Source organism: Halichoeres trimaculatus, unplaced genomic scaffold, assembly GCF_033239565.1.
Source record: "Halichoeres trimaculatus isolate MK-OKI-2021-1 unplaced genomic scaffold, fHalTri1.1 fHalTri1_scaffold_15, whole genome shotgun sequence".
NCBI classification, from domain to species: Eukaryota; Metazoa; Chordata; class Actinopteri; order Labriformes; family Labridae; genus Halichoeres; species Halichoeres trimaculatus.
The window spans coordinates 24,096,658-24,122,779 of record NW_027437193.1 but is presented as its reverse complement, the minus strand read 5'-3'; the positions used below and the strand labels follow the sequence as shown (position 1 = coordinate 24,122,779).

Genomic DNA, 26,122 nt, shown 5'->3' with positions numbered 1-26,122 from the left:
GCTTTCTCTCTCTCAGCGTGCAAGAAGATCAACGGCATGAGTTAGGGATTCAGCCTCTTTACTGATTCTCTAATCCTATTGCTGTCCTTTCAGTCCAAACGCAAGTTAAAAATACTGTTCACAAGGATTAGCGACGTGATTTAAGGCTTTGAGCTCTGAGAGAGAAGGCAGGGCGAAGAGAGTGGTGTGATGACAGCACTGCATTTCTTACAAGACTATGGACAGCTTTTTACACTCTGTCTCTACAATCTGATCACATAACTCCAGTTGTGACACACCTGAACTTGGTCTCAAGAGTAGTTTAAGACTGACTGCTGCCTAAGCCTTGAAATATTTTATCAACTTGATTGAAATGTATATATTTTTTTAACGAGTAAAGGAATATTTAGTTTCAAAAAAGTTTTCGTCAAGTTGAGAAATGCATATAGTCAAATTTAAGGCATTATGTAAAGAAGAGCTATATGATTTCAGTAGAGAAAAATACTGTCACGAAATGAAACTTCCAAAGTAAAATTTTTGATATCCAACAGAAATGACTGAGCTTTTCTTCCTCTTTGCATTAAAATATTTTCTATGCTAAACCTGGCACCTTTTTGATAGTTCAGTTAACTATAGGGATTGAATTACTAAGAAAACGATTCAATATTGATGATAATACATGTACCTTCTGTCAAGTCAATGTGGAGACAACAGACCATATATTTTTTGAGTGTATCAAAACACAGATTTTTTTGGAAACACTTGCACGACTGGATACAAAATGAAATTGAAACTTTAAGTCCCATCTCAAGAGACAATGTAACTTTTGGAACCCTTCTTCAAAACAAGAACGATGAACTTTGTTGCAACTTGGTCCTCTGTCTGTATAAACAAAGACTGCTGAAATCCCCCCCCCCCCCCCCCCCCCATCCTCAAGGTTTTTTTAACTGAATTTGAACTGCATCTAAAATCACTGAAATATATCAAACATAACGGACATGAACAAATTATGAAATGCTGTGTAAACTTTCCACAAATGTATAACCCCTTGTACGACAGATTTGTTTGTTTGTTCGTTTTTTTGTGACCTGTTCTGACATTGTTAATTGACATGATGTTTAATATTGTCCTATTTGTTGTTAACAAATTCATAATTAACTATTAATAAAGTTAATTTTTTTTAAAAAAAGGATTGAAAGGTCACGTGAGAGCGCAATGCATTGTGGGTCTCAAGCGCCATGTTTGCGGGCAACGTCCCAGTGTTTACCATGGTGTGTACATCAAGTAGAGCGGGTTGCTAGGTGATGATACAGACAGAAAATTTAGAATAAATATGAATCGAAGCAACGAAATGTCAATCGGACCATACCGGAACAAGCTGGACCCTGGCCCAAAGGCTCGGTACACTGAAAAAATTCAGAAAATAGACGGGACGGATCCGTATGAGCACCGAGAGTGGAGCACTGATTCAGATCTCCTGCCGCCGGTGTCCGAAGCGGAGCTGGTCCTGTTTCTCGTCAACGGGACACGTTTTTACACCGGCGAGGAATTCAGAAGAGTAAAGGCTCTGAAAGCGCATGGTCAAGTCAACTTTGGCTGTGTGATGGATCTCCAGATTTTCACCCACAGACATATGACCGTCGTCATTTCAGAGGTATGTAAACTTTGTGATGTTGCTAATGTTAGCACCCAATTGTGGGATAAGGGTTGCTCAGTATTTTCAATTTTTGCTATGTGTCATCATCATTTACTGTCATTTACGTCAGGGCATTAAAAAGGCACTTCATCTGTTTTACACCAGAAATACTGCAAAAAAAGATCCCTATGTCTCAATGTGGCTGTTTCTGGTGAAAAGTTACAACTATTTTAAGCGTTACTTTCACTCTGTTTGAGAGAGTGAAAGAGGTAAGTGACTTAGAAATTCAATGCTACTGGAATCCCGAAAATATAGTTTTTAATATGTCAAAAATGCATTGTTGACAAACTACCTACCCTTTGCTCCTAAATTGATTAACAGACACTATTTTTTTTGCTCTTTAAAATTATATCAGAAATATCTTTACCATTTTTTGAACCGATCTCTTAATCGTAGTCAGTCACAAAAAAATGTAGATAGGGATTTTAACCCTTAAATGAAATTTTCACAAGCCACAATATAATATTATGCAGTGACATGGCCACACTTTTTAAAAATATGTAGTTGGAATTGGAATCAGTGAGTATGAAATAAAATCTGACTGGTGCTACCACACACAAAATGATAATTCATCAAAGGCAGTTTTTAAAAAAAAAAAATTTTTGACATACGCAAGAGTGTGATAGCAGGTAAAAAAGAATCAGCCTCTCATTATTTTTTCAAATAGGTCATTTTTAGTCTTTTTTCCCCCCATGATATCAGTCAAATCACCCATGAAATCAGCATTTAAGGGTTTCTAATTTGTGATTTAAAAAATCTTTGATTTTTAATGAGACTGCGATTGATAAAGAGAAATATTTGTCTGATAGGTCTTGATTGAGGCTTATGTTAGTGGCTGTTAACAGCCACTTCAGGACAAAAATATGTATTTTGATTCAGTACACAGGGGTTAACACTGTATGATTATATAATTACAGAAATCTTTAACATCAGACAAATTTGATGGCAGCATTGTTGTTTTTGTTGCCAAACTGCCATTAAATGGATGCTTTCCTTTTTATGCTGGTCTAATTCTAATCTTTTTCAACCCAGGTTTTGCACTCACAGCGACTGAGGGAGGCACCACTCAGACCCTGGGTATTTCTCCATGCAAATGGCAAGGTGGAGTCCGCTCACTGCACTTGCATGGCTGGTGTGGCCGAATCTTGCTTGCATGTAGCAGCTTTGCTGTTTAAAATTGAGGCAGCTGTAAGGATACGTGGGTCGAAGACATGCACTGATGAGGCAGCATATTGGATGATAACCCAGGGTCTGAGGGAAGTTGAACCCGCACCTGTCCATGCCATTGACTACTCCACTGCTGCTGCAAAGAAGAGTGGCTTGGATAAGCTCATCGCTGGACAGGGTGGAGTGCCAGGGTTGCATACTCGTGCTGGCAGCTCATGTCCTAAGGGGGATGACCCCACACACACGGACATGTCAGTTTTGTATGAGGCCATGCATGCCTGCAGGTCTGTCTACAATGTCTCATCTGAGCAGTATTATCAGCACTACGCCGACCCAATTGAGCCATCTGTTGTGCCAAAATCACTGCTGTGTCTCTGTGACAATGGCAAAGATGATTGCGCGCTTTCTGTTTTAGTCCAGCACTGTGAGGGACTCAGTCAGTAGTGTTACCAAGCCAGCCCTCTCAATTGTCAAAGCTGTGTGCTACCCACATACAACAAAACTGGATAAACTTCCAGAGGATTTGCAGTGGGGTGTGACACACGAGGAAGATGGAAGGCAAACATTCCTTGCAATGACTGCCCCAAACCACAGCAACTTCACACTCAGGCAGTGTGGATTTGTGATTAATCCATCATTTCCAGAGTTTGGGGCATCTCCACATGGGCTTTCACATTGTTCCTGTTGTGGAAACTGCTGTCTGGAAGTGAAATGCCCGTCCAAGCATCGTTTTCACACCATCCTGCAGGCTTGTGAGGACAAAAATTTTTGTCTCCAGTTCAATGATGGGCATTTTGCGTTGAAGGGACACACAGATTCTACAGCCAAATACAGGTGCAGATTTTTGTGACGAGGGCAGAGTTTTGTGACCTTGCTGTGTGGACAACAGTTGACTGCAAGGTGGTGCGTATCACTCCAGATGTGGCCTTCTGGACATCACTACTGGGCAGGGCACAGATTTTTTTTTACAAGGTTGTACTCCCCGAGCTTGTGGCCTGCTTTTACACCAGAGGCTCTGAAAAAGCACCTGTGCTGCCAGATGTACCTATGAAAGAGGCCCAGAGGTCTGTGGAGAAGAGGCCTGGAAAACACAACAGCCATGAAGGTTCAGACCCTGAGGGAAGATGAGGATGACTGTGAGACCTTGCTGTGATCAAGTCAACTGCACTTATCGCGGCTGTGCAGTTGACTTGATCACAACAAGGTCTCACAGTCATCCTGTCGTACTTTGATATGAGTCCAGCTTGCGCTCGTTACCTTTTCTTGTCTGAATGTTGCAGTTTGCACTTTATTACCTGTTATTCACTGTTAAAATGGTTAATAAACATCTCAGCTCCAAAAAGTAAGAATTTCCCAACTGTTTTATTTTATTTTATTAATATTTTTGATGGGTCTGACTTTACAGGGTTAAGTGATGCTGTCCAGACCAATCGGTGAGTGAATAGGGACTAGGCCTCAGAGCAACAAAAACAGAGCCTAAAATCTGATAAAGAAAAACTCTTCACAGGGATATAAGAAGAAATGATCAAACTAAGATTTTTTTTAAAAAAGATGTTTTTCTTGTTAGATTTTAAAATGGCTTTTTTAAATAATGTCAAACAAAACTGTGACATCCACTTCATAAGAAATTGTCTGACCCTGATTCTACAAACAGGAATTTCTAATGATTTCTTGATAAGATTTTCTTTATCTTTTCTCTCTACCTGTACTATGTTGCTGTGCAGTGAATTTAGCCTGATCATCAAAGGATCAGCCCAAACGTCCGGTCTGTCTCACTTCGCCCGTGATTGGGGTCAAATAATAATATATGTGAAGTGACACTCTGGACAGTCAGCTGCTCACAGCCCTCTCTGCGTCTATTCAAGAACAAAATTATTGGGCCTCACAGTGGCTGGGGATATCCTCACTTATTCATCATTTGACAAAGTTCTGGTTAACTGGGGCTGTGACCTTACGCAATGTCAGCCACAGCCTCACTGATTGCTGATAGAAATGACAGCTTCTGGCCTCCCACCGAAACCAATACTCAGTTAACAACATAAGTAAAGATGACATCTACCATCTGGATCTTCACTCCAGCAATTTATACATGGTATCACCTTAACTATTATTAACTTAACTACCAAACAGTGATCACACCTGAAAACTCAGGGTCTGACTAAAGAGTGGTTACTGGTGTAAGCACCAGAGTGAGTAATCATGACCACAGTGTACCGCTGAAAAAATCTGATGGGGTTTGAAGCTCAATGATAAAGTTAACTGTTCAGTAGCTTATGTTCTGCATGTTCTCTATTGTAAGAAAAGTCATGAGGGTTTAATTATTTTCTGGTCATCAAATTAAAATAAAGCAAAACAGACTTAATAACAAGCAAATTATTTGTTATTGTGCAACAACAGCATCGTCTCTGGATGATCCGAACTGTATTTGGTTAAATTAAATGTGAGTATCTTGACTTTTTGATAAGACAACTCATTGTTCAATATTTTGTCAACTGCATCTTTGTTGTCATACAATGTCCTCTGGAGCCCCCCCCCTCTAGTTACAGGTTGAACAAACAGGACCTGGACAGTCAGATCAACGCACAGTTAATTGACATAAAGCACTGAGGTGTGATTGATAGATACTAAAGATTTACCAAAAGAAAAGCAATCTTTATTTGTAGAAGCTGATTTGAAGCTGATTCCAAAGGAAAACAGAGGTGCAACATATGCAGAAAAATGAATACAATCAATTTAAGTTGAACAGTAATAACTTATAACCAAGAAAGAAAAACATCGTATTTACATGTGGCTACAATTCTGCACCCTCACAATAAGAAGTTTTGTGTAGGTCTCTCACAATTAAAATCATCAAGAAAAATTCAAAGTGAGAACAATCAATGAATATAAGTCGAACTGTCATGACTTAAAACCAAGAAAGAAATATACTGTTAACATGGGGCTGCATGGTGGTGCTACTCTTAGTGCTGCAGCCTGACACTCAAGAGGTCGCCAGTTTGACTCTTCTTAGTGAGAGGGATGCCGTACAGCTCGGTTAGAATTAAAATCATTAGGAACAATCAAAATTGAATTTAAGTGGAATGATAATGACTTAAAACCAAGAAAGAAATAAACTATTGAAACGGGGCTGGAGGGTGGCTCAACTGTTAGTGCAGCAGCCTCACACCAAGGAGTTCCATGCAGCTCCCCAACAATTACAATCATTAAAATTCAAACTGAGTAAAATAAACAAAAAATATAAGTCAAATGACTTACAACCAAGAAAGAAATAAACTATTGAAACAGGGCTGGAGGGTGGCGCAACGATAAGTGCTGCAGCCTCACACTAAGGAGTTCCGTGCAGCTCTCTCACCGTTAAATCATTAAGAAAATTTCAAACTGATTACAATCAATGAAGTATAAGTCAAATTATGACCTAAAACCAAGAAAGAAATAAACTATTTAAATGGAGCTGCATGAAGGCGCAATAAGTGTTGCAGCCTCACTCTAATGAGTTCCATGAAGCTCACCAACAATTAAAATCACTAAGAAAAATTCAAACTGATTACAATCAATGAAGTATTAGTCAAATTGTCATGACTTATAACCAAGACAGAAATATACCATTTAAATGGAGCTGCATGAAGGCACAACGATAAGTGCTGCAGCCTCACACTAAGGAGTTCTGTGCAGCTCCCTCACAGTTAAATCATGAAGAACAATTCAAACTGAGTACCATTAATGAAATGTAAGTCAAATTGTCATGACTTACAATCAAGAAAGAAATAAACTATTAAAATGGGGGCGGATGATGGCGCAGCGGTTAGTGCTGCAGCCTCACACTGGCTGAACTGGTCCAGTGTTCTCCTTCACAGATGTCTGTAGGCCTTCTTCCTCCTTCAGGGAAGAAATTAGTAAGCTGACACTTAAATCATGATATAAGAAAATCCATAAAAAAAATATTGTTACTTTTTTTCTTATATACCTCTTTGCTTTCCTCCAGAGCCTGCAGGATAACTGCAACCACCAAGTTCAACAGCACAAACTGGGCTACGATGACGAAGGTGATGAAGTAGGGCGGGGCAGCCCAGTGCAGGTAGTTCGCACAGCCATCTGGAGGGCACTTGCCGAGTGTGTCCTAAAGATGACAAAGAGCAAAGTTCAGGGTCTGAAAAACTCATAGCTAAGTAAGCTCTGGTATTACCTTTAAACACTCCAGGTGGGACCGAAAATTCACAACCACAAAGAAACTAGTTTCCAAAGGTAGAACAGAAAGTTTGCATAGTTTCAAATTAGCCTCAGCTTAGCTTGGGTAGTTAGATTGAAGCCCTGTCCATGCTACACCTTGATGCAACTTTCATGCCTAAAAAGTAGAAAGCACTCTCTCAAGTATGACTGGTGAGCATATCAAAGGAAATAAAAACGGAAAAATATCTCTCTTCAGATTCGTACCAAATAAAAGCAAGCGTTAACTTGCTCACAGCTTGACTCATCCCTACTGGAAGGTGACCAATTTTGTGTCAAAGATAAAAAGAGCTGTTGTTCCATGCTGTAGATTACGTCAACATGCAGAATGTGGAAGTTTTTTCTTCTGGAAGTCAACATATTTGGTTTGAGGGAAAATATTTGTGTGGAGCTCTATATGGATACGACCATGTGCTTACTTTCAGAATCCCATGCCAGTTATCTCCGGTGCACACTTTGTAGAGCGTGAGTAGGGCAGTTCCAAAGTGCTTGAAGTTGGAATACCGATGTAATCCCTGGCACGGGTCCATATGGGTGCACTCTGATTAAAACAGAAGGAAACAAAGAAATAAGCACTGATTTCTTTGAGTTGTGGACTTGTTGATACAGAATATATCCCTGTTTGAGTATGAAAGGCCAAAGTAAAATAATCTAAGTAAAGTCTACACAAGTTGTGCTGCTAATTAGCAACTTCAGCTAGATGTTTACAAAGATGCTTCCCTGGTACTGACCTAGTTTGCCAAAAAGCTCCACCCCCAATGCAGCATAGATAAAAAAGAAAAAAATGAGGAGGAGGCAAATGTTTCCGACCTGGAATACAAACGCATGTTAGATCAACTGCAAAAAAAAAAAACATTAAAAGGTCTCAGTCAACAACCAGGGCTGAATGACTTTGTAGCATGTGGAAATCACAGCCTTTTAACTATTATTTCTAATAATGACTCTTTATGTACACATAAGCTGCCATGAGGTGGTCAGTGAAGCCAAGAACAAAAACGACTGAGGGTCAGAGTATGCTGAAATGAGAATGCTTACAGCAGTGAATAACAAAGTGCTCATTATTACTTCACCGTATGTTAATAATGAAAGAGAAAAAAAACACAACATCCCTCTGTGTCTTTGTTTACCTGTGTGAGTGTTTTGATGACGGTTTTTAGCAGGAGTCTAATCTTCTCGGCTTTTAGCACTAAAAGAGACACAGCAGTAGTTACAAAAAACATAGAGACAAATATTTGGGAAAAGTTGCTCCCCTGCAATTTCTCTGAGGAGTTAACCTTAAAACTCAAGCAGCACTCCACTAGTAGCTGTATACAAACCCTGACAGGACATCTGTCACTCAAAGATAGCTTTATAGTGTAGTATAGTGTGTGTATACCTTGTGCCAGACTGAGCACTCGGAAAATCCTCAACATGTTCGGATTGATGGAAATCCTGTCTGTAAGATTCAAATTGTTCGAGATGATGCTCACTAGGGAAATCAAGAGGATGCAAAGGTCCAGCAGGTTTAACCTGAATACACACACACACACACACACACACACACACACACACACACACACACACACACACAAACACACACACACACACACACACACACACACACAGGTCCAATTTAGCAATTCAGACACTTACATGATGTAACAAGCTGAAGCAAATATTTTACTTGTTGGAGTGCTTTACCTGTCTTTCAGGAACCTAACAACGCCAAAAGCCACAAGTTTAAGTAAGATTTCAATGGAGAAGACAACAGTGAACACATAGCTGAAATACTCAGTCAGTTGTGTGGCGAACTGAAAGAACAAAGACAGCCTCCATTAAAATTCACAAAAATCCTTACGTTGCAAAACTCACAGAAAAAGCTTTTAAATGCCAGATTAAGTTTATAAATGTGTGCAAGTTTTACCTTAGGTTGATTATAATGTTCCACACCCATCACTGTGACATTGAGGAAAAGGACAGCAGTCACAAACAGGTCCAGGTAGTTGGTGGTGCACAGAGTGTGAATCGCTCGACGCAGTGGGCAGTAGTTTTCAAAATAGGGAGTCTGCTCAGGCTCTGAACATCACACAAACAAACATGTATGTCACTAGAGCAACTATGCATCAATGCTGATTAAAGAGGACTTAGTGGAAATCTTATTCATTAAAGTAGAAGGTTGTTGTCTTTACAGTGAGCATTACCCCATCTTACTTCACTTTTTTCCAACTTTGTGGAAAGTTGGAAAAAATATTCGTTCAGCTGTCTCTGTTGTCACTTTTAAAAAACCTTTCAAGACGCATTTATTCAAGAAGGCCTTTGACTCTACCTGTACAAATTAATGTTTGATTTTTTTTTTATTGTTTGTAGTCCTTGCTGGTTGACTAAATTTTTAATGGTTTTCTGTGTGTGTTGTTGAGATCTTATTTAATATTTTATGTTTTCTGTGAAGCACCTTGTGACTCCGTTCTATGAAAGGTGCTATACTAAATAAAATTTACGAGCTTGCTTTTTTTTTTAATCCTGAAGGATCGTTAAACGTGTTTTGATAGTAAAACTTGATGCTTGTAATATTTGGCTAACTAGCTCAGTTATCACAGCGGCCTGGTTCCATATCCAGCAGAGACACTCATCTTCTCATCTACACAGAAGGCTGAAATAATGAACGACTGGTTTGTTGTCTGACCCTTTTGGATTCAACTTTTTGGCAAAGTTACATTGTTTTTGCCCATTTCCTTCATTTACCAATGAATCATCAGTCCAAACTTTTCTCCCAGACAGAAATGGTGATGACGGTTTCTGAAGGAGATGCTCATTTAATAGACAAAAGAAGCTGAGACAGACAGAAAGACAGACAGACAGAGTGTTGACATTTTCGCTGTCAGGAAAGTCAACAACAATCTAGGCCCAAATGCACTGGCTGCTGCAATATTTGCAAAACAAAACCAGCTAGATCGATCCAGTCAGCGCAGAAACCAATGTCTTCCCTACACATACACAGAATAATAAATGCCTCTAAATGAGCAGCTACCCTAGTTTTGGCTGCTAACTTTGCTCCAAACTACAATTACCTCCCTCAATATTTTGATACAAAGCATATTTCAAATAACTTTCTCTGATCTTTAAAGGCCCGGATAATCATCTCACAGTTCTGTTACCTCCATGCTGTGGAAGCACTTCTCTTCTCTCCTGCTCATCTGTCCTTTTTTGCTGCTGCTGACACTGATGGAAGGTCTCGACCATCACGCCAATGAACATGTCCAGAAGAAAGAAGCTCAGGATCATGAAAGGGATGAAAAAGAAAAGCATCCATTCGTTGTGGTTCCTCTTAGGCTGAGAAGATAGGAAACAATGGTATTGAGTTTCAACTTTAGATGAAGAAACAGGTGACACATTTCTTACTCTGTTGTCATACGAGAGAAACACAACTTCAGAACTTTGCTCCTCTCTTCGAGGAGTGACAGAATCACCTCCATGCTTTTTGCTTGTTTCGTTTGACAATTTTTAGACAGGTGGAGGAAACGTTATCTTCCTATCATTGCTGAGGGTATATTCAAAGGAAGCACACGCAGGGGGCTTACTCGAACAGGGGATTTAGACGTAACCAACTCCTGTAGAAGTACAGGTGTAGAAAAACACAAGATGCGTATATGAAACAAAGGTGGGTTCATATCAAACTGTTTGTTAATTTAAGTCCCCTTTACCATAGATTTTTTTCACATTTTCTGTATTCACTCTCAGAAACAGCACAATTTGACATGTAAAGTTGTACTTTCTGACCCATCAGACAATACTTGGATTTTTTTTTTAACCCAAGAAACCATGGACCTTTCCTCCTTTGTGCAGTTACTCAGTATAACCACCAAATCAATCCTTTTTTTCCTCTTATGGACAAAAATAACTACCTGTTTGTCCACTCCAACAGCATCCAACCCATCGTACATGATGTTCACCCAGCCGTCCTTGGAGTACATCACAAACAAGGACATCAGAGCCTTAATTAAAAACAAGGGGAAAAGGTGTGTGAAAAGAAGGGCTGGTTGTTGTCATTAGTTTAAAACATCATAAAATCATACAGTCTATCAGCATCATGTATCTTTTTTTTTGTTGTACTTTTAAAGAAGAGTTGACTAATACATCTGCTTCTTATACATCTATACCTGAGGAAAGCTGTCAAAGTTGAATAACTTTCCTCTCCAACTATAGTTGGCAGCCAGACATTCACTCTTGGTGGTGATGTTCCTGATGTCCCGACCCAGGCAGTGGTGAAACTTCCCTTTAAACAACTGAAGTGTGTTTGAAAGATAGACAGAAAGAGTAAGTGTGTGTGTGGTGCTATTCCACCTATAATCCTGAAATTATTATTATTATTATTATTATTATTATTATTATTATTATTATTATTGTTACACTTTTTTATTTGCAAGAATTTTGATTCTTCTTAACAGATGTTTAAAAATTGACGTCACAAGTTGGCCAAGGTCATACAAAAATAGTCACAGGACCATGTGTACGTTTTTATGTTACCTGTACTCCCAGAATGCCATAGAAGAACAAAAAAGTACAGCAGATGAAAAGGATGTTTCCGATGGGTTTGACAGATGCGATGAGAGCTTCCACAGCCAGCTTCAGTCTGGGGGCTCGCTTGATCACCCTGAGAGATTTACACACACACACACACACACACACACACACACACACACACACACACACACACACACACACACACACACACACACACACACACACAAACACACACGTCCAATTCAGAAACAATGTTTGTAAGAACCAGCATAGTGCTCGTGTAGACACAAACAAACCGAGGACAAAAAACATGTAGGAACATCCATTTTACACACATTGATAAATCATGTACCTCAGTGGACGAAGTGTGCGCAACAGACGCAAAACCTTGAGGACCTTCAGCCTGTTGGTTTTGCCCTTACTGATCAGAGAGACGAGGATTTGGACCACAGACAGAATCACCAACAAACCGTCAATGATGTTCCACAAAGACCGGCAGTAGCTGTTCTTCCCAAAGACCAAACCCAGAGCAACAACCTGGTGTTCAAAGCAACAACATATCAATCACTTTATGATGTTTCCAGTCACTCTTAGCTGAAAGTTTGAGCTATGAAGGATTGAGAAGTTAAGATCTTCACAATAATATTCAGATGACATATTAAACTGATGTTCACCTTTAGAAGCATCTCCACTATGAAAAGAGCAGAGATCACGTAGAAGGAAATATTAAGGATGAACCGCTCCTAGATAGCAAGATGGAATTTAAGTTTAGACTGCATGCATTATGTATCTCATATAACTATTATTATAACTATTATCAATATTTCTGTGTCTCACTGTGCTTTGAGGATCTATCCCTGGCCTTTCCACAGCAATGCTCACACAGCTGAGGAAGATTATGAATAAGATCCCGAAGTCGAACACCCAGTGAGAGATCACGCGATGGCAGATGATACGGAACCTAAACACAAACACTTCAATTGGAGTTTTCAACTCTCACACAACCGAGGTGTATAAGGCATGAACAGAAGATCATTCTTCATGAAAAACTGTTTGAATTCACCTGTAAAAAATCGGAAATAAAATGAAATAAAACTGTAGAAGGGATTCATGAATGTTTTTGCTTTTTTGTTGCAATGATAATCAGAGACTTCAATCATTTTCCTTTTCAAATTACACTGATCATTGGGCTTGTTATATATTCAAAATAAAACTATGATGGCTGGATCCTTAAATATTTTTACAGGCATCAATAAATAATCAATTATATTTACATATTTATCAGCATAATAATTCACAACTAAAATCCATAATTTAACTAAAATCTAGTTTAAAGCTAGTTTTTATGTGATCTGGTTGGATCATTAAGGAGATCTCAGGCTGGGACTCAACAACGTCAGCATCTCTTGCCAAAAGACACCTGTAGCACTGTCCAATCAAAGTCAACCAAATGAGTGAAAGTAAGTTGTTCTGTAATGTTTAAAGCATACCTGTTCTGAGGTGAAAACACATAGAAAGACCACTCTTCGTGATCTTTGCACCATTGGAGAACTTTCTGGATGAAGCTCAAAGATTCCTTTAAGGTGAAAGAAAGAGCCACAAAAGCCCTGTGTTATTCTAATGTATGAGCAAATGACTTGAAGGCATTAACACTGTGATATATGTGGTAAAGTAGCAAAAAAAGCTTCCCAGAATTGGAGCAAACTGATGTTGATGGACTTTGCATCCCTTTGTTGCAGAGAATTTTGTAAACTCTGGATCAAATACGTACACCTAGATCAGGGCTTTTAAAGGTTTCACTTCTACTAATCTTACCGTGTTCTCACTAGTGTCTGGCAGTGGAAGGTGTTGGACAGGAGTGAGGTCAGTGACAGAGGATGTGCTGGGCCCTGGGTCCTGAAACCACAGGTAACATGAAGTGCTAGAAAGCAGGTTTAGCTAAACCAAAACAGGACCTCAAGAAACTTACATGTTTGCCGCCGTCAATCTGCTGGGAGTTATTCTCAGAGGACGCGGGATCTGGACTGGAAATTTCATGAAAGCTTTCATACACCATGCCCACAAGAACATTAAGAAGTACCCTCGTTCCCAACACAACAAGTAGAAAAAAGTAGATCATGGCCCATGGTGACGCAGTGGACATGGCATTGTAAAGCACCAGATTCCAGTCCTCCAGAGTCAGAACCTGGAGTTAAAGATTTCGTAGCAACATCAATCAAGGTACAACTTGTATGGTGTTGGAAGTCAAAGACCATTTATGGAGAGAACACAAGCTAGCAGGTGAAAATGTACCTGAAACACAGTGACCATGGCCCAGCGTAGGGTGTCAAAGTTTTTGCGGTCAGTGATGATCTCTCCATGTTTTGTCATGAACTTGAATTTCCCTCCAAACAGAAGCATACCAAATATACTGTAGAGAAACAATAACGTAATGTCAGAGTTCTTGGAATACAAGCATCTTTTGTGTAACGATCACTGTTGTAGTAGAATATTATTTGGCATTTCTTGACGTATCAAAGCTTGAACAAATAATAGCAAGGAGGAGTTTTGGTTATTAACTGTTTACGTGCCTGAAAATGAAGACAAAAAACAGCAGGAGCAGGAAGAAAGAAGCCGCCTTTTTGATACTTTTTTCCAGCACCATCAGCTGTCTCTTCAGGTAAGGCATGTAGTGTAGAAGCCTCATAAACCGCAGCAAACGCAGTGACCGCAAAACTGATGTTTTGCTTCCAGTTACACTAAGGACATCCCATAAACTGAAAAGGACAGAAAAAGGAAGCAAATAAATCATACTGACTTCAACATCACAACTTTGCCTCTGACGAAAACAAAAGAGAAAGGCAAGCCTCACAGAAAGTCTTTAAACAATATAGAAGAGTAATAATTAATAATAATTTAAAACAATTAAAGAGTATCTCTGTCAAGTCATGTGACTGTGAGCAGACCAGAGGAATTGTTCTTCACCTGATGATGACGAGGAAACAGTCAAAGATGTTGTTTTTGTCCTTGAAGTACCCCCAGTTGTAAGCCAAAAGCTTTAAGACCATCTCCACTAAGAACACGTTGACCAAGACAAGATTACCGATCCGTAGTGTGTCTGTCATGGTTTGGGGCTGCAGAAAGATAATTATGACATGTTATTTATTTTGAAGGACTTTCTCTCTTTTTCTGTACTCAAGGTAAACTGAGGCAGCTCTCAACAGCCAGCCAAAGCTTTTCAGCTTTACTCTTATCACTCATCTCACCTATCTAACTTTTAGATAATCACGGACTGAACAAAAAAAAAGCAGACACTTTTCTCCTCACCTGCTCATGGTGCTCTATAACCAAGGAGAAAATGTACACGACCACAGCTGATGTGATGATCCAGTCAAACATTTTGTTTTCCACAATCCTTATGTAGACTCTCTGGATGGGGTTCCAGACCTCGCCCTTAAAGAAAGGGTTCATTGATGTGAGCCTGGTTAGTGTTGCAATAGTACAGCTTGAGACTGTATCACAAAATGCTTCACGTTAGTCTCACCAAGACGTTGGCCCTATTATGACTGCCACTGGGTTTCACTCTGTTCCACCTATTAAGAGAAAAGGACACAGGTAAATAACCAGGAGTAGACCAAAGGGGCGCCATTTCGACTTTCATGTTTGCACATACTATGCACTGACAATGAACTCCAGCATATTTGATTACTCTAAAAACAAAACATGAAGAAGTTATTAACTACAAAATATTTTATAAACTTAAAGGGACTGTGAGGACTATCTATTTGAATTGGACTGTAGCAACACCTTCGGCCCAGAGTCATGCTCACAGTCGTGAAGACATGACTCTTAATAAAGTGTGTGTTTGTTTTGAAAATGAATGGAGATTGGATCTTCTTTTTAATACAACTTTCCTTTGTTCAAGACAGCTTTTTACCAGATACAAGGATGTAATGTATTTATCAACAGTTATTTAGTGCTGTTGTTTGACACCTGACAAGAAGCAAACTTTGCATTGCAGCTTAGTAGCTGGCTATATTCAACACTACTCACAGCCAAGGTTACAATAATTTTGGATTTGTCATTATAGTTTAGTTTTGGTTAGTTTTAGAGCAGGCATTCTAGTTTTTATTTAGTTTTGATTTTTGCAACAAGGCTTAATTTTAGTTTAGTTTTAGTTTTTCATACCTTATTAACCAGGTGCAGGATTCAAAAGGGTCAGAGTAAATATTCTGTCATATTGTTTATTTTCAAGTCCAACATAGTGCTCACTGCTCATTCATGCTGATACTGAAATGTTGGCTGCTGCCTTAAACACATGAAAATAATATAAACTTAGTATAAAAAATACAAGCATAAATTATATAAAATAATATTAACATAAATAATTAAAAAAACAATATCATATGAGTTTCAATAAATAAAAACTTGGACTCTGTAACAGTTAAACTATTACAGATGCTCTGATTCATTGCTCCACTACGTTTTGTCGCAGCACAGTGCACAGACAGTCGGTGCAGTAAACAAGCTCGTCCCTATACGCCACTGTGATGGTGCCGTGCAGCACTGACAACTGCCGAAAACTGTCTAAAATTGGTTGGGAAAATGTGTTGGATTAATTTAAATCCTAAAGGCTATTATTGTCAAAAACTATAACTAAGGGAATTTTGTCTATCATTTTAGTTAGTTTCAGTTAGTTTTGTGAACACAAGATACAGTTTTAGTTTATTTATCGTTTTTGTTTTCTTTTCTAGTTTTTATTAGTTTGAGTTAACTGCAATGTTTTTCAAATTTTAGTTTTCGTTTTTAGTTTAGTTTTAGTTAACTATTATAACCTTGCTCACAGCCCGGTGCTTTGAGACATGTCTGTAACGTGTAATGTTAGCAAATCCTTGTTATGTCCAACCAGTGTGCATCTACCATCAGAGCTAACGTAACCTCACTCTTCATTTTATTGATAGACTCTCAAGTTTGAACAGACCACTGCAGAATAACTGCTGACTGTGGGTTGGAATGACCATTACAACAAGTAGTTTAGTTTATTTTTTGCTTGTGTTTTAGCCTTTAGCTTATGCTCTAGTACTCTTCTTTTGCTTTCTTCTGCTGTTCTTTTTTGTCTTACAGTTAGGCTCCTGTGTCCACCATTGCTACAAAATTAATCCAAGAAATTGTTTTCAGGGGAGAAAGGCACAGATCTGTCTTCTCACGACTAAACCTTGTCAGCCAGTGTGGTGTTGAGACTAAATTAATCCTGTCCTACCTAACCTGATCGGGAAGCCGAGAAGTAGCATTTTGAAATCACCTATATTGACACTGATAATCTCATTTTAAGATGTGGATTATGACCAGGTGTACAGCTAGCAGTGAGATTTTTTTCAAGATCACTTAGAAAGTACTCAAAGCCCCTTTAAAGAGAAAAACTTTGTTCGAAATTTCACAAGGAATAAGTAATCAAAAATGTACTTTTACTTTTAAAAAACAGTTTACAGTAAGGGAAAGCCAGCAGTAACCCTTAAATTAGAGGCTTGCCAAAAGATAATTAAAAACAAATACTTTTGACTGAAATGTTATTTTAACAACAATTTCCATAATGCGAGGTGCAATCTAAAGAAAGACATGTTTAAGTTCACACATAGAGGTTAATATGAGTTACTTATAGGCTCACAGACTTTTAAACCTCATCTTAGAACACACCAGGACAATAAATGCAACCAAGAGAACATGTATCTCAGACCTTTGGAATGATAAGAGTTTGGGCATTTTTAGTTTCAGTACAAAAATAAACCTGTTTAAGTTAGAAATTAAAATAGTTTACATATACAGACACTGACCTGCTCATTCTTAAGATGCCTTTCACCAAGGACTTGAACTTGTCACAAAGCTCTGGTATGGTCACGATGCCAACAGGTTGTTCTCCTCTTCTCTTCTCCATGTTCTCTGTAAACTTGCAGGAGATGACCACCCCACACACGTTCATCATCACTAAAGAGCCCATCTGGTACGGGAGATATAGAGCTACAGTTTAGAGTCATGGTTTTAACAGAAAAAAAAATATATGAATCGCTTCAACAGAAATGAAAGATTTCTACGTGTTAGCTATTCTGGCTTAGACAAGCTTTAATTTAGTTTAACAGAGATTAACAAGGATATAGTAAAATACTTAAGCTCTGATCCAAAAGCACTGGCAATTGACTGCTTACAATTGTGACGAATACGAAGAAAATGAAGTCCCAGTAGGAGTGAGCATCCATCACATAATACATTATCTCCGACCATCCCTCCATTGTGACAACCTGGTGACAGAAACAGAGTGTTATAATGTAAATATAACTCCAGTTAAACCCCATCCCTTTCCTCACATATATTCAAACTTCTGTTTGAACTTCTTTTTTAAACACATGTACAAGCCGCTCTCACCTGAAATATGGCTGTCCATGAGTAGCCAATGTTGTCAAAATTGATAGCTCCCTTGGAGGGATTGTTGCTCCCGGCTCGACAGACGTTATAATACTGGTTCCAGTTGACACAGCCATTCACAGCAGGTACAGCAGCTGAAGTATGGTGGGTAGCATCTGACGAGCAAAGCTCTCCATCCACTCTGTAAGGTGGGATGTGACTGCAGCGCTGCATCCCATACTGGTTCTCCGAGGAACAGATGAACGAGGACTTTTCACCAAATTTTGGAATGTAGTACGGACTCAGGGACACATTGTAATTTCTAAAAAAAATAACACAAAGGTTGCAAAACAAAGGAACAATGCTTCAACTCAATTGTATAAAAGTTGGTTATGTATGGTATACTTGACTGTGATTTTTACTGTTATACCAGCAATATTAACAATCAGTAAATTGCTAGTTTTAATCTGGATGTTATTTCAGCCAGTTTTTTACATATCAATGGATTCTAAAATACTAACGCTGCAAACATTGCAACAGCAGAACATGATTTTCCCTCACCCAGAAATGTCCTCTCCCAGAAAGCATCGGTTACGCAGCTGACCGGCCCACAGCTGAACTCCCACAACTGAGAAAATGTAATTGATCAGCATACTAAGGAAGAATACTCTTACAAGCATTGGCAGGGTGTCCATGAGAGCTGCTACCAGGGCTTGCAAACCTATGAAAAAAAAATTAACAAGAGAATGTGTACTCACACACTTTGTTCCAGAGGTTGAATGTACATGATCATTAATAAAACGTGACAAGACACTCTGAGGTGTGCCAAGTAGTCCAGGAAATTACTTACTATGTATTCTGCAAACCAGGCGCAGCGGCCGGAGAGCTCTGAAGATTGGCCAGCGGAAGCCAATGATGGCCAAGATGTAGTCAATCACCCTGAAGGAACAGTTGCATGAGCTTAAAGATTTATCTTCAATCACAAGCATCTTATCGTAAAATGTAGATGCTGTAGACACTGCCATTTGTATACACATTAGAGAGCGGCTGTAGAATACTAACACTCCAAAGTTGATGAAGACATCAAACTTGTTCCAGCTGCTCTTAAAAAAGTCAACGAAACCAAGTCCCAACATCTTGATGACCATTTCCAGGATGAAGAAAGCAAAGGTAAAATCATCCAAAATCTAGACATACAAATTACAGATTGATTAGTAATCTGTATGTCATAACAATCTGACTTCATTACAATTTCAATAAATAACCATCTTACTGTTAGTGACACAGAACTTGTCCATTTTATTGTAAGTTTAAATAAATGAGAGGGCAGAGGTTATGCTAACCTTCACGGTAAGGCTGGGCTCTTTATTGAGCTCGTACATGCTCAGGGTGAAACAGGTAAGCAGGACCATCAATATAGACAATAAATCCAACCAGGTGGAGAAACTAGTTAAGTTCAAAACTGACAGAGAGACATCCCTTCTTACAACTTTGGAATTTCAGGCTCCAAGGGGAAAGCGTAAAGCCTCCTCTTCATGACTTATTATCTGAAGGATAGTGACACCAACACAATGAATATAAAATATATGAAATCAGTTCAAGACACAGTTGGACTTCCAGAAGAATGACAAAAAGGATATTGACTGTGGGTCACTTGTAAACAACAACTACAAAGTTTTGTAAATTGCTCAACGACAGGAGCCATGGCTGGGTCGGGCTGTTGCTCATCTTCGGTTTCAATGTTGAAAGCCACCTCCTGCTGCTGCTGCTCTTCCATCTTAACTCCAGAACTAGCCATGATGGCTCTTAAAACATGGACACTTTGAGGGGATACACGTCAGGTTTAGACAGGTAATACAGACAACAACAGGTAAGAGTGAGAGAGGTAAATTCTAATGGGAACATTAAATATGCGTATTTGGCTGCACTACTCAGTTGGACTGAGAAAAATATCTCAAATTAAAAAGTTAGACAAATATTCCTTGCTTTGCTCTCAACTAAATGATCAAATTATGCAACTCTAAACACTAAAGCTAGCATAATGAAAATAAAATCATTTTTTAATGATACATGTTTAATTTTGGATGCTGTCATTTTCAAAATTTAATAAAACAATACCCTCTGGCACAAACTGGCAATTCCAAGGCAATAATCTGGACAATGTTTGAGTCTGTTAACAGCATTTTCTTGTCCCAGGCCATCACGGTGACACTGATTCGACTGGTTTCAAATAGGTCAGGACTGGGTTCAAAATAAGCTCTGGCTTAATACTTCACCCTTTTGGTTACCTTGAAAATGCAGAAATTTTACCTCGAGCTTGTAAAGTGTTTCAATTGTTGCATTTACATTTTTTTCATTCATTCATGTTTCAGCTACTTTCCTGTCTAATTCATTCAAATATCAACAGCTTCAGCTTCTATAGTGTTCACTGATGTCATCAATTATAATGTAGCCAATAACAGAAAAGTTACTAAAACAATGCAATTCAGAAAGTATTTTGGGAAGAAATATGCAGTTGTATTTATTGTTGATTTTACAGATCGCCCCTCTAATCCTAATGCCACAGTATAAAAATTGACTTTTTACAAGCGCCATACCATTGTTAAATTTCTGATTGATATTACGCCAAGAGTCAGTCTCGTACATTTCAAGTGGAAGGGGAGGATTTCCTTCTCGATAAGCTTTAGTATGTTCTGTCCTTTCAAATTTTCTCTCGGATACAACCCTATTCCACCGTGCACCTCTCCCTCCCTCCCTTCAGTGTTTACATTCGTACGTCTCCAGTACGGCCACGCATCCGGGTGACTTCCCAAACCTTGACGTCAGCGCAAACTATTATTTCTCTGCTGCTAGAAACATCATTATGGTCTGAACCCCCAAATGTCTCAATTATTTTTCTTTTAGCCATGACTTTAATACCAGACATGCTTCGAGAGGCTGCTACTTCTGATTACAAAAACTTATTCAAAGCAGCGTACCGTTTTGGGAGGTGTGGAATGCTATTCCAACAAATATTTCCACTTCCATCAGTAGAAGTTATTTCAAAATTATTTTAAAGCAATATTTTGTGTCACAGAGATGCCCTGAAAATGTCATTGCTAACAACACTAATATATGCGAAAACTGGTCAATGGGAAGGGGGTGAGGGCGTCAATTATTATTCGATACCATTTGTTATTTTCAGTGACTGTCTGTCGTTAATATCATTATAAGAATTTTTTTTTTTATATTATCTTTTTATTCTCAGTCAAAGTGGGTAATTTTTTGTAGATACTTTTTCCCTACATCTCAGTAAGAGAAATCATAATAAAATGAACGCGTATTCAAAAAAGTTTGTTTTGATTCGATTTCGCTTATGCTAATTGTTATTAGCATACAACAGAGGCAGAGACAGCGTTTCACGTGGGCTCAGTAAAAGTGATAAAGTACGAAGGCAAAGTGTTTCAAACACGATGCTCCTAATTCATCTAGATTTGTCGCAACGCCAAAAAAATTTAGACAGGCTTTTAGCATTTCTGAAGATGATGTTATCTAGAAGGTGGCTCATTCCTAAACTAATACATCTTTATTTGAATTTTTAAAGAATAAATCATCAGATTATAAGACACTTATACACTATTAAAAAATTACCAAAAATATTTTTTCAAAAGACTTTTTTTTGATGAAAAGCACTTACCAGATGAAAGCTGCGGTGGTGGTATTCAATTTCGTTTCGTTTCCTTTAAAAACTTTGGTACGGTTCAGAGAAAGTACCAACCCGAAGCTGTAACTTTAAAATATTTTTTCCAGACAAACATCAGTTTCTCTGGACGATTTGTTTTGGAGACACAAGAATCACTGTAAAATCAGATGATTTAAATAAAGCTAATACATGTTTAGTTCTGGATGCCCTCATTTCAAAAACTTAGCATGGTAACCACCAAAAAACGCACTTTTTAAAAAACTTAAACAACTTCCTTGGCTATTGAACTGATTCAAATCAGTTCAATAGCTAATGTACAGTTTTACCACAAGGGGGCGACGGCGGCTCATTACCAGAGCTAATTCATATTTTTGGATACCTCATTTTGCATTTTATTTAAAATAAAACTTCAATAAAGACAAATAATAAAAATGCCATAAATGTCAAATTTTCCTGATAAAATAGCCTACTAAGCTCACAATTTTTTTAGACATAATCGCTTCTCCTTTAATGATAACAAAAATTACATTCTCAAAGGAAAAGTAGTTTGAAGAGTTTGTATAGACCAGTCTATCAAATTATTGCATCAAACCTGCTTTTACTGCTATATAGTTTTTGATATGGGTGCCGCTATGATGCAAATATCAAATTATAATTCTGATTTTTACCAATTTAAACTGGAGATGAACACACCTGCAATTAATTTACAGTCAAACTGTATATTCACACTTTAATTCTCAAAGTGGTCTCTTCACAGTAATCCCCAAGTCTTTTCACATAAGCAGAGCAATGACCTTTTGAAGTATCCTACGCACAACACATCTGCTTGTCTTTTACGTCTTAATGTAGCTAAGGAGTTCATTTTTGTCCATTTGATAATGACTTTTCTTCCAAATGTCCCAAAGCTTCAGTAAGATGGCCCCTATCTCCTTGCCCGATGTTACACCAATTCGTCTCAGGTCATGACCGCTGACAGGGAAGTGAGGGATCGACCACCTGCAGAGCCCTGCCAGAAGCTTCTCCTCACCTTGATACTTCAGCAGCTCACACACTTTGTTCTTGGAATCCAGCTCCCGACTCTGAAAATAATTTATGTATAGTTAATAACCTCAAATAGATGGTCCAGATCACAGCATTTGACAACATTAATGATGTAAATACTTGGAACATAATTCAATTTCATAAGGAATTTCCTGTGTTGCAAATCAGATTAGCTTAACTCCTGTGTCTGGGCTGTGTGGGCCAAAAGAATTTAATTGACAGTGACCTTGTCCAGTAACATTTTTCAGTTTAGGTATACTGATACCCTAAAAACAATAACAATCACCAAATAATCAGGAATAAAAAAGCATTGTTGGTGTAACAACTACAAGCTCTACATTTCAGATTGTGATTCTTTGAATTACTTGTAGGGCTTCAACACTCACATCAATAATAAAGTTAGTGAAAGGTTTTAGGCTGTCCGGCTCATCTTCACTCTTGCAGAGTTCTTGTCTGTGTTTAACAATGAACAGAGCCAGAGGCTTGTCCTTCTTGGACAATTTCAGTCGCCGGTCCATCTTTTCCACCTCCTCTTGGCAGTGGAGGAGAGAAGCCAGGATGGTCATGGGTTTAGGAGAATGGTCTTTGGCATTCTGGCATACTTTCTTCATCTCCTCAACATTGCCATCTGGAGGCAAACCTGGTGAGTAGCACAGACAGGAGGCAGGAGCAACCTTTTAATAGCAGCTACAATAACCAAAGAATCATTACCTTATGCTCCACAGTCTCGTTTACCATCGTAAAAACACCCAGTTGTCTCTTTTACAGAGAACCCTATCACAGAACAAGATATATCAATAAGTAATTTATCATTCGGGAAAGAGAAACAAAAGAGAATGTGTAAAAGAAACAACAGTATTTCAAACTTTGAAAATTGGAAACTTTGCTTATCGACCGATGACGCAACCCTGTGCTCAACTCATACATGCTGGTAATGTTATTGGCCGTCCACCGGAAAAGGAAGTGCTAATCTTAAATATAAATTACATTTTATTTTAAGGGAGGGAAAAATCATCACTGTACTTTTTTATTTCTTTACTTGTTTTTCCAATGAGGATTTTTAAATAAAGTTGCATTTAAAAAAATCGAAGAAGAAAAAAAGCTATATATTCTCGCCGCGGACCACGTGACTTCCTTTCCGGTCTAACCTGACAACATGGACGCCAGCCGCGTGCAGCCGATCAAGCTCGCAAGAGTAAGAAAACACATTAAATTGTTAAAAGACAGTCTCATAGTCTGTAATAACGATAAAGAAACCATTAAATACACATTTGGTCTCAAAGAATTGAATCCAAATGCGCCTTTGTGTTCCGTTTGACATACTGCTCGAAAGCTATCGAGCGCCCATCATGGAGGACCGTCCATGCTACTATCGGTTAGCTGTTAGCACGTTTAGGCTGCTACACTGTCTGACTCTTTCCACGTCGAGTAGAAGACAAAGTGCTGGTCCCTGGTCTTGTATACCCTCTGTTTTACAACGATTTTCCCCCCTTTTTCAGGTCACAAGAGTGCTCGGAAGAACTGGTTCCCAGGGACAATGTACACAGGTATGCTAACAGTGCTATCGCAGTATCTCACAGCAAGCGTGAAACAATGTTAAGTAGGGATCCCCTTCTTCACGTGTGTTAAGAAATTCAACACGTCCTTTTTCAGATGTCTGTCTTTTCGTTAAATATTGGGGTATACGTCTCTGAACGTGTCGCAGTTGGTCAGTTGATTAGGCTGAAATAGTAAATGTGCTGTGTCGGGAAATACGAGACTCCTCTGCGAGCTCTAACCCTCAAACAATCAGGGATGTATCTGTCCGAATGAGGGAAAATTCCCACAGTTATTACACCTTTACTGTATTGTAAATGTGTTGCACGTGTGTTAATGTATTTATTACGTATCGTCTATTCTTTCAGGTCCGTGTTGAGTTCATGGACGACAGCAACCGGTCCATCATCAGGAACGTGAAGGGCCCAGTCAGAGAGGGAGATGTGCTGACACTTCTGGAGTCTGAAAGAGAGGCCAGGAGGCTGCGATAGGTAAGAGTTCAGACTCTCTCATGTTTAAAATTCAACCACAAAATGTGTCAGTACACTAAACACCCTCTTAAGTCATAACGCTCACGATTATTGTGTTAACGGAAATCTTTTAACATTCTTGAGCTCCAAATGATCAACATCAGCATTGCCGTTGAAGACAATTCAGCGCTTTTTGTCTTCAGCCAGCTTGTTGCTTAGTAGCTTTAACCTTTATGTGTTACTTAAAACGTGCTTCTATTTCTCATGGGGTTTATTTTTGACCTGCTTGAAGATCTCAGCCTTGATTTAGAGGATTAGCAACCTGTAATATAAATCCAACACCTACTGCCAAAACACTGCTGACTTTACATTTGAGCACCAGCTGTCAACCCGGCTTAAGAAGGAGAACGGGCTTCTACAAGCAAAGAGAAATTCCTAAAGTTATATGTTAATAAATAAAAATCATTCCCCCTCTGGGGTCAATAACGCATTTCTGATTCTGATGTTTCTCTGGCAATTCTGTGCATCATCATTGTCAGTGGAAACTGTCCAGCCAAAAGCATCTGACATTACTCAAGTTTAATGAAGGGTCTCTGTGGCTCAGGATCAGAAATGGTCGATGGATGGTATTTTAAATCCGATGGGAACCAGAACCTCTGAACAAAAGGTATTCTGGGCCCAGTTAAGTTCATTACAAGTAACCATGACCAGATGGCCATTTGTAAGCAAAGCCAGCCCCGAAATTACGTCAATTCTGCTTTCAGTTACACCCCTCTGCTTTTTGGTGACAATACTCATCTGAATAACCAGCACAGTCTGTTTTTATATACAATCTGCCAAGAGATTGAATGATTACTTTCGCCTGCTTTCTCTTCTTTTATCTGTTGTGCAAAACATTTTTGCATGTAAATTTGTATAAGGTTGTTTTTAAGTTTTGTGACTGACTGTGTCTCTTCTTCTCTTCACAGTGCTCGCTCAAGTTTTGTGGTGCAGATCCAACCTGGGGGAGAAGAAGACACCAACAATTTCAAATGAAGAATCATTTTAAATTGTTGAGATGTCCAAAACTCAACTCGAGTTGTTTTTGAAATAAAGTTCGATGTGATCAAATAGCATGTCTTGTGTTCTTTGATTCAGTAGATTTACAAGTTGTTTTTACCTCTGTAAAGGAAGTTTTGTTTTTGAGAGTTTGTTTGTCTGTGAACAACATAACTAAAAAATAACAAACGGATCTTGATGAAATTTTCATGAAATCTTCAAAATAGAATAAGGAGGAAGTGATTACATTTTGGAGGTGATCTGGATCCAGGATTTTTTTAAAGGGTTCTCATTGAGAGATAGGGCTGTTTTCACCATATGTGTCTATAACTCTTCGATAAATTGTTGGAATGCTTTGCAAAACAATACAAGACAAGGTCACCATAATTTCTGACAGATGTAAAAGTATGATCC

The 26,122-nt window shown here is 38.6% G+C and overlaps 3 protein-coding genes across 4 annotated transcripts; 1 reads left to right on the top strand and 2 right to left on the bottom strand.

Annotated features, from left to right (window-relative positions):
* Nucleotides 1–6,530: 6,530 nt before the first annotated feature.
* On the bottom strand, nt 6,531–19,739 carry LOC141804276 (voltage-dependent T-type calcium channel subunit alpha-1I-like). The gene is made up of 30 exons (XM_074688620.1): nt 19,638–19,739; nt 19,004–19,128; nt 18,792–18,880; nt 18,503–18,662; nt 17,963–18,263; nt 17,746–17,838; nt 17,377–17,540; nt 15,090–15,138; nt 14,873–14,998; nt 14,531–14,679; nt 14,137–14,322; nt 13,859–13,976; nt 13,536–13,751; nt 13,382–13,462; nt 13,057–13,142; nt 12,404–12,527; nt 12,241–12,309; nt 11,919–12,103; nt 11,570–11,696; nt 11,203–11,328; nt 10,948–11,037; nt 10,201–10,375; nt 8,970–9,121; nt 8,747–8,856; nt 8,442–8,575; nt 8,194–8,252; nt 7,798–7,876; nt 7,486–7,607; nt 6,807–6,959; nt 6,531–6,718 (listed from the first exon to the last, which is right to left on the bottom strand). Exons 1-30 carry the CDS (start codon nt 19,737–19,739, stop codon nt 6,659–6,661), a joined length of 3,810 nt encoding a protein of 1,269 aa, XP_074544721.1. The 3' UTR covers nt 6,531–6,658.
* A 2,493-nt stretch (nt 19,740–22,232) lies between these two features.
* LOC141804548 (CCA tRNA nucleotidyltransferase 1, mitochondrial-like) lies at nt 22,233–24,077 on the bottom strand. 2 transcript variants are annotated; one of them, XM_074689021.1, is made up of 4 exons: nt 23,531–24,077; nt 23,400–23,438; nt 23,051–23,304; nt 22,233–22,702 (listed from the first exon to the last, which is right to left on the bottom strand). In XM_074689021.1, the coding sequence occupies exons 1-4, from the start codon at nt 23,589–23,591 to the stop codon at nt 22,457–22,459; spliced, it is 600 nt and encodes a 199-aa protein (XP_074545122.1). In that variant the 5' UTR covers nt 23,592–24,077; the 3' UTR covers nt 22,233–22,456. The 2 variants fall into 2 exon arrangements, 1 of the variants encoding a protein (XP_074545122.1); XR_012599643.1 differs by lacking the exon at nt 23,531–24,077 and having other exon boundaries at nt 23,376–23,480.
* Nucleotides 23,744–25,782, top strand: rps28 (ribosomal protein S28). The gene is made up of 4 exons (XM_074689022.1): nt 23,744–23,859; nt 24,164–24,211; nt 24,569–24,691; nt 25,639–25,782. Exons 1-3 carry the CDS (start codon nt 23,821–23,823, stop codon nt 24,689–24,691), a joined length of 210 nt encoding a protein of 69 aa, XP_074545123.1. The 5' UTR covers nt 23,744–23,820; the 3' UTR covers nt 25,639–25,782.
* Nucleotides 25,783–26,122: the final 340 nt, after the last annotated feature.

What these genes read in the sequence shown, in the direction of transcription:
- LOC141804276 (XM_074688620.1), bottom strand. Translation starts at nt 19,739, where the DNA reads ATGGCTAGTTCTGGAGTTAAGATGGAAGAGCAGCAGCAGCAGGAGGTG. An exon ending in TTATAGAGCACCATGAGCAG is followed by an intron (nt 14,680 to 14,872) that starts GTGAGGAGAAAA and finishes ATCTTTCTGCAG; the next exon opens with CCCCAAACCATGACAGACAC. An exon ending in AGTGCTTCCACAGCATGGAG is followed by an intron (nt 9,122 to 10,200) that starts GTAACAGAACTG and finishes TGTGATGTTCAG; the next exon opens with AGCCTGAGCAGACTCCCTAT.
- LOC141804548 (XM_074689021.1), bottom strand. Translation starts at nt 23,591, where the DNA reads ATGTATGAGTTGAGCACAGGGTTGCGTCATCGGTCGATAAGCAAAGTT. An exon ending in AACTGGGTGTTTTTACGATG is followed by an intron (nt 23,305 to 23,399) that starts GTAAACGAGACT and finishes GCTACTCACCAG; the next exon opens with GTTTGCCTCCAGATGGCAAT. An exon ending in TCACTAACTTTATTATTGAT is followed by an intron (nt 22,703 to 23,050) that starts GTGAGTGTTGAA and finishes AATTATTTTCAG; the next exon opens with AGTCGGGAGCTGGATTCCAA.
- rps28 (XM_074689022.1), top strand. Translation starts at nt 23,821, where the DNA reads ATGGACGCCAGCCGCGTGCAGCCGATCAAGCTCGCAAGA. An exon ending in AGCCGATCAAGCTCGCAAGA is followed by an intron (nt 23,860 to 24,163) that starts GTAAGAAAACAC and finishes CCCCTTTTTCAG; the next exon opens with GTCACAAGAGTGCTCGGAAG. An exon ending in CCCAGGGACAATGTACACAG is followed by an intron (nt 24,212 to 24,568) that starts GTATGCTAACAG and finishes CTATTCTTTCAG; the next exon opens with GTCCGTGTTGAGTTCATGGA.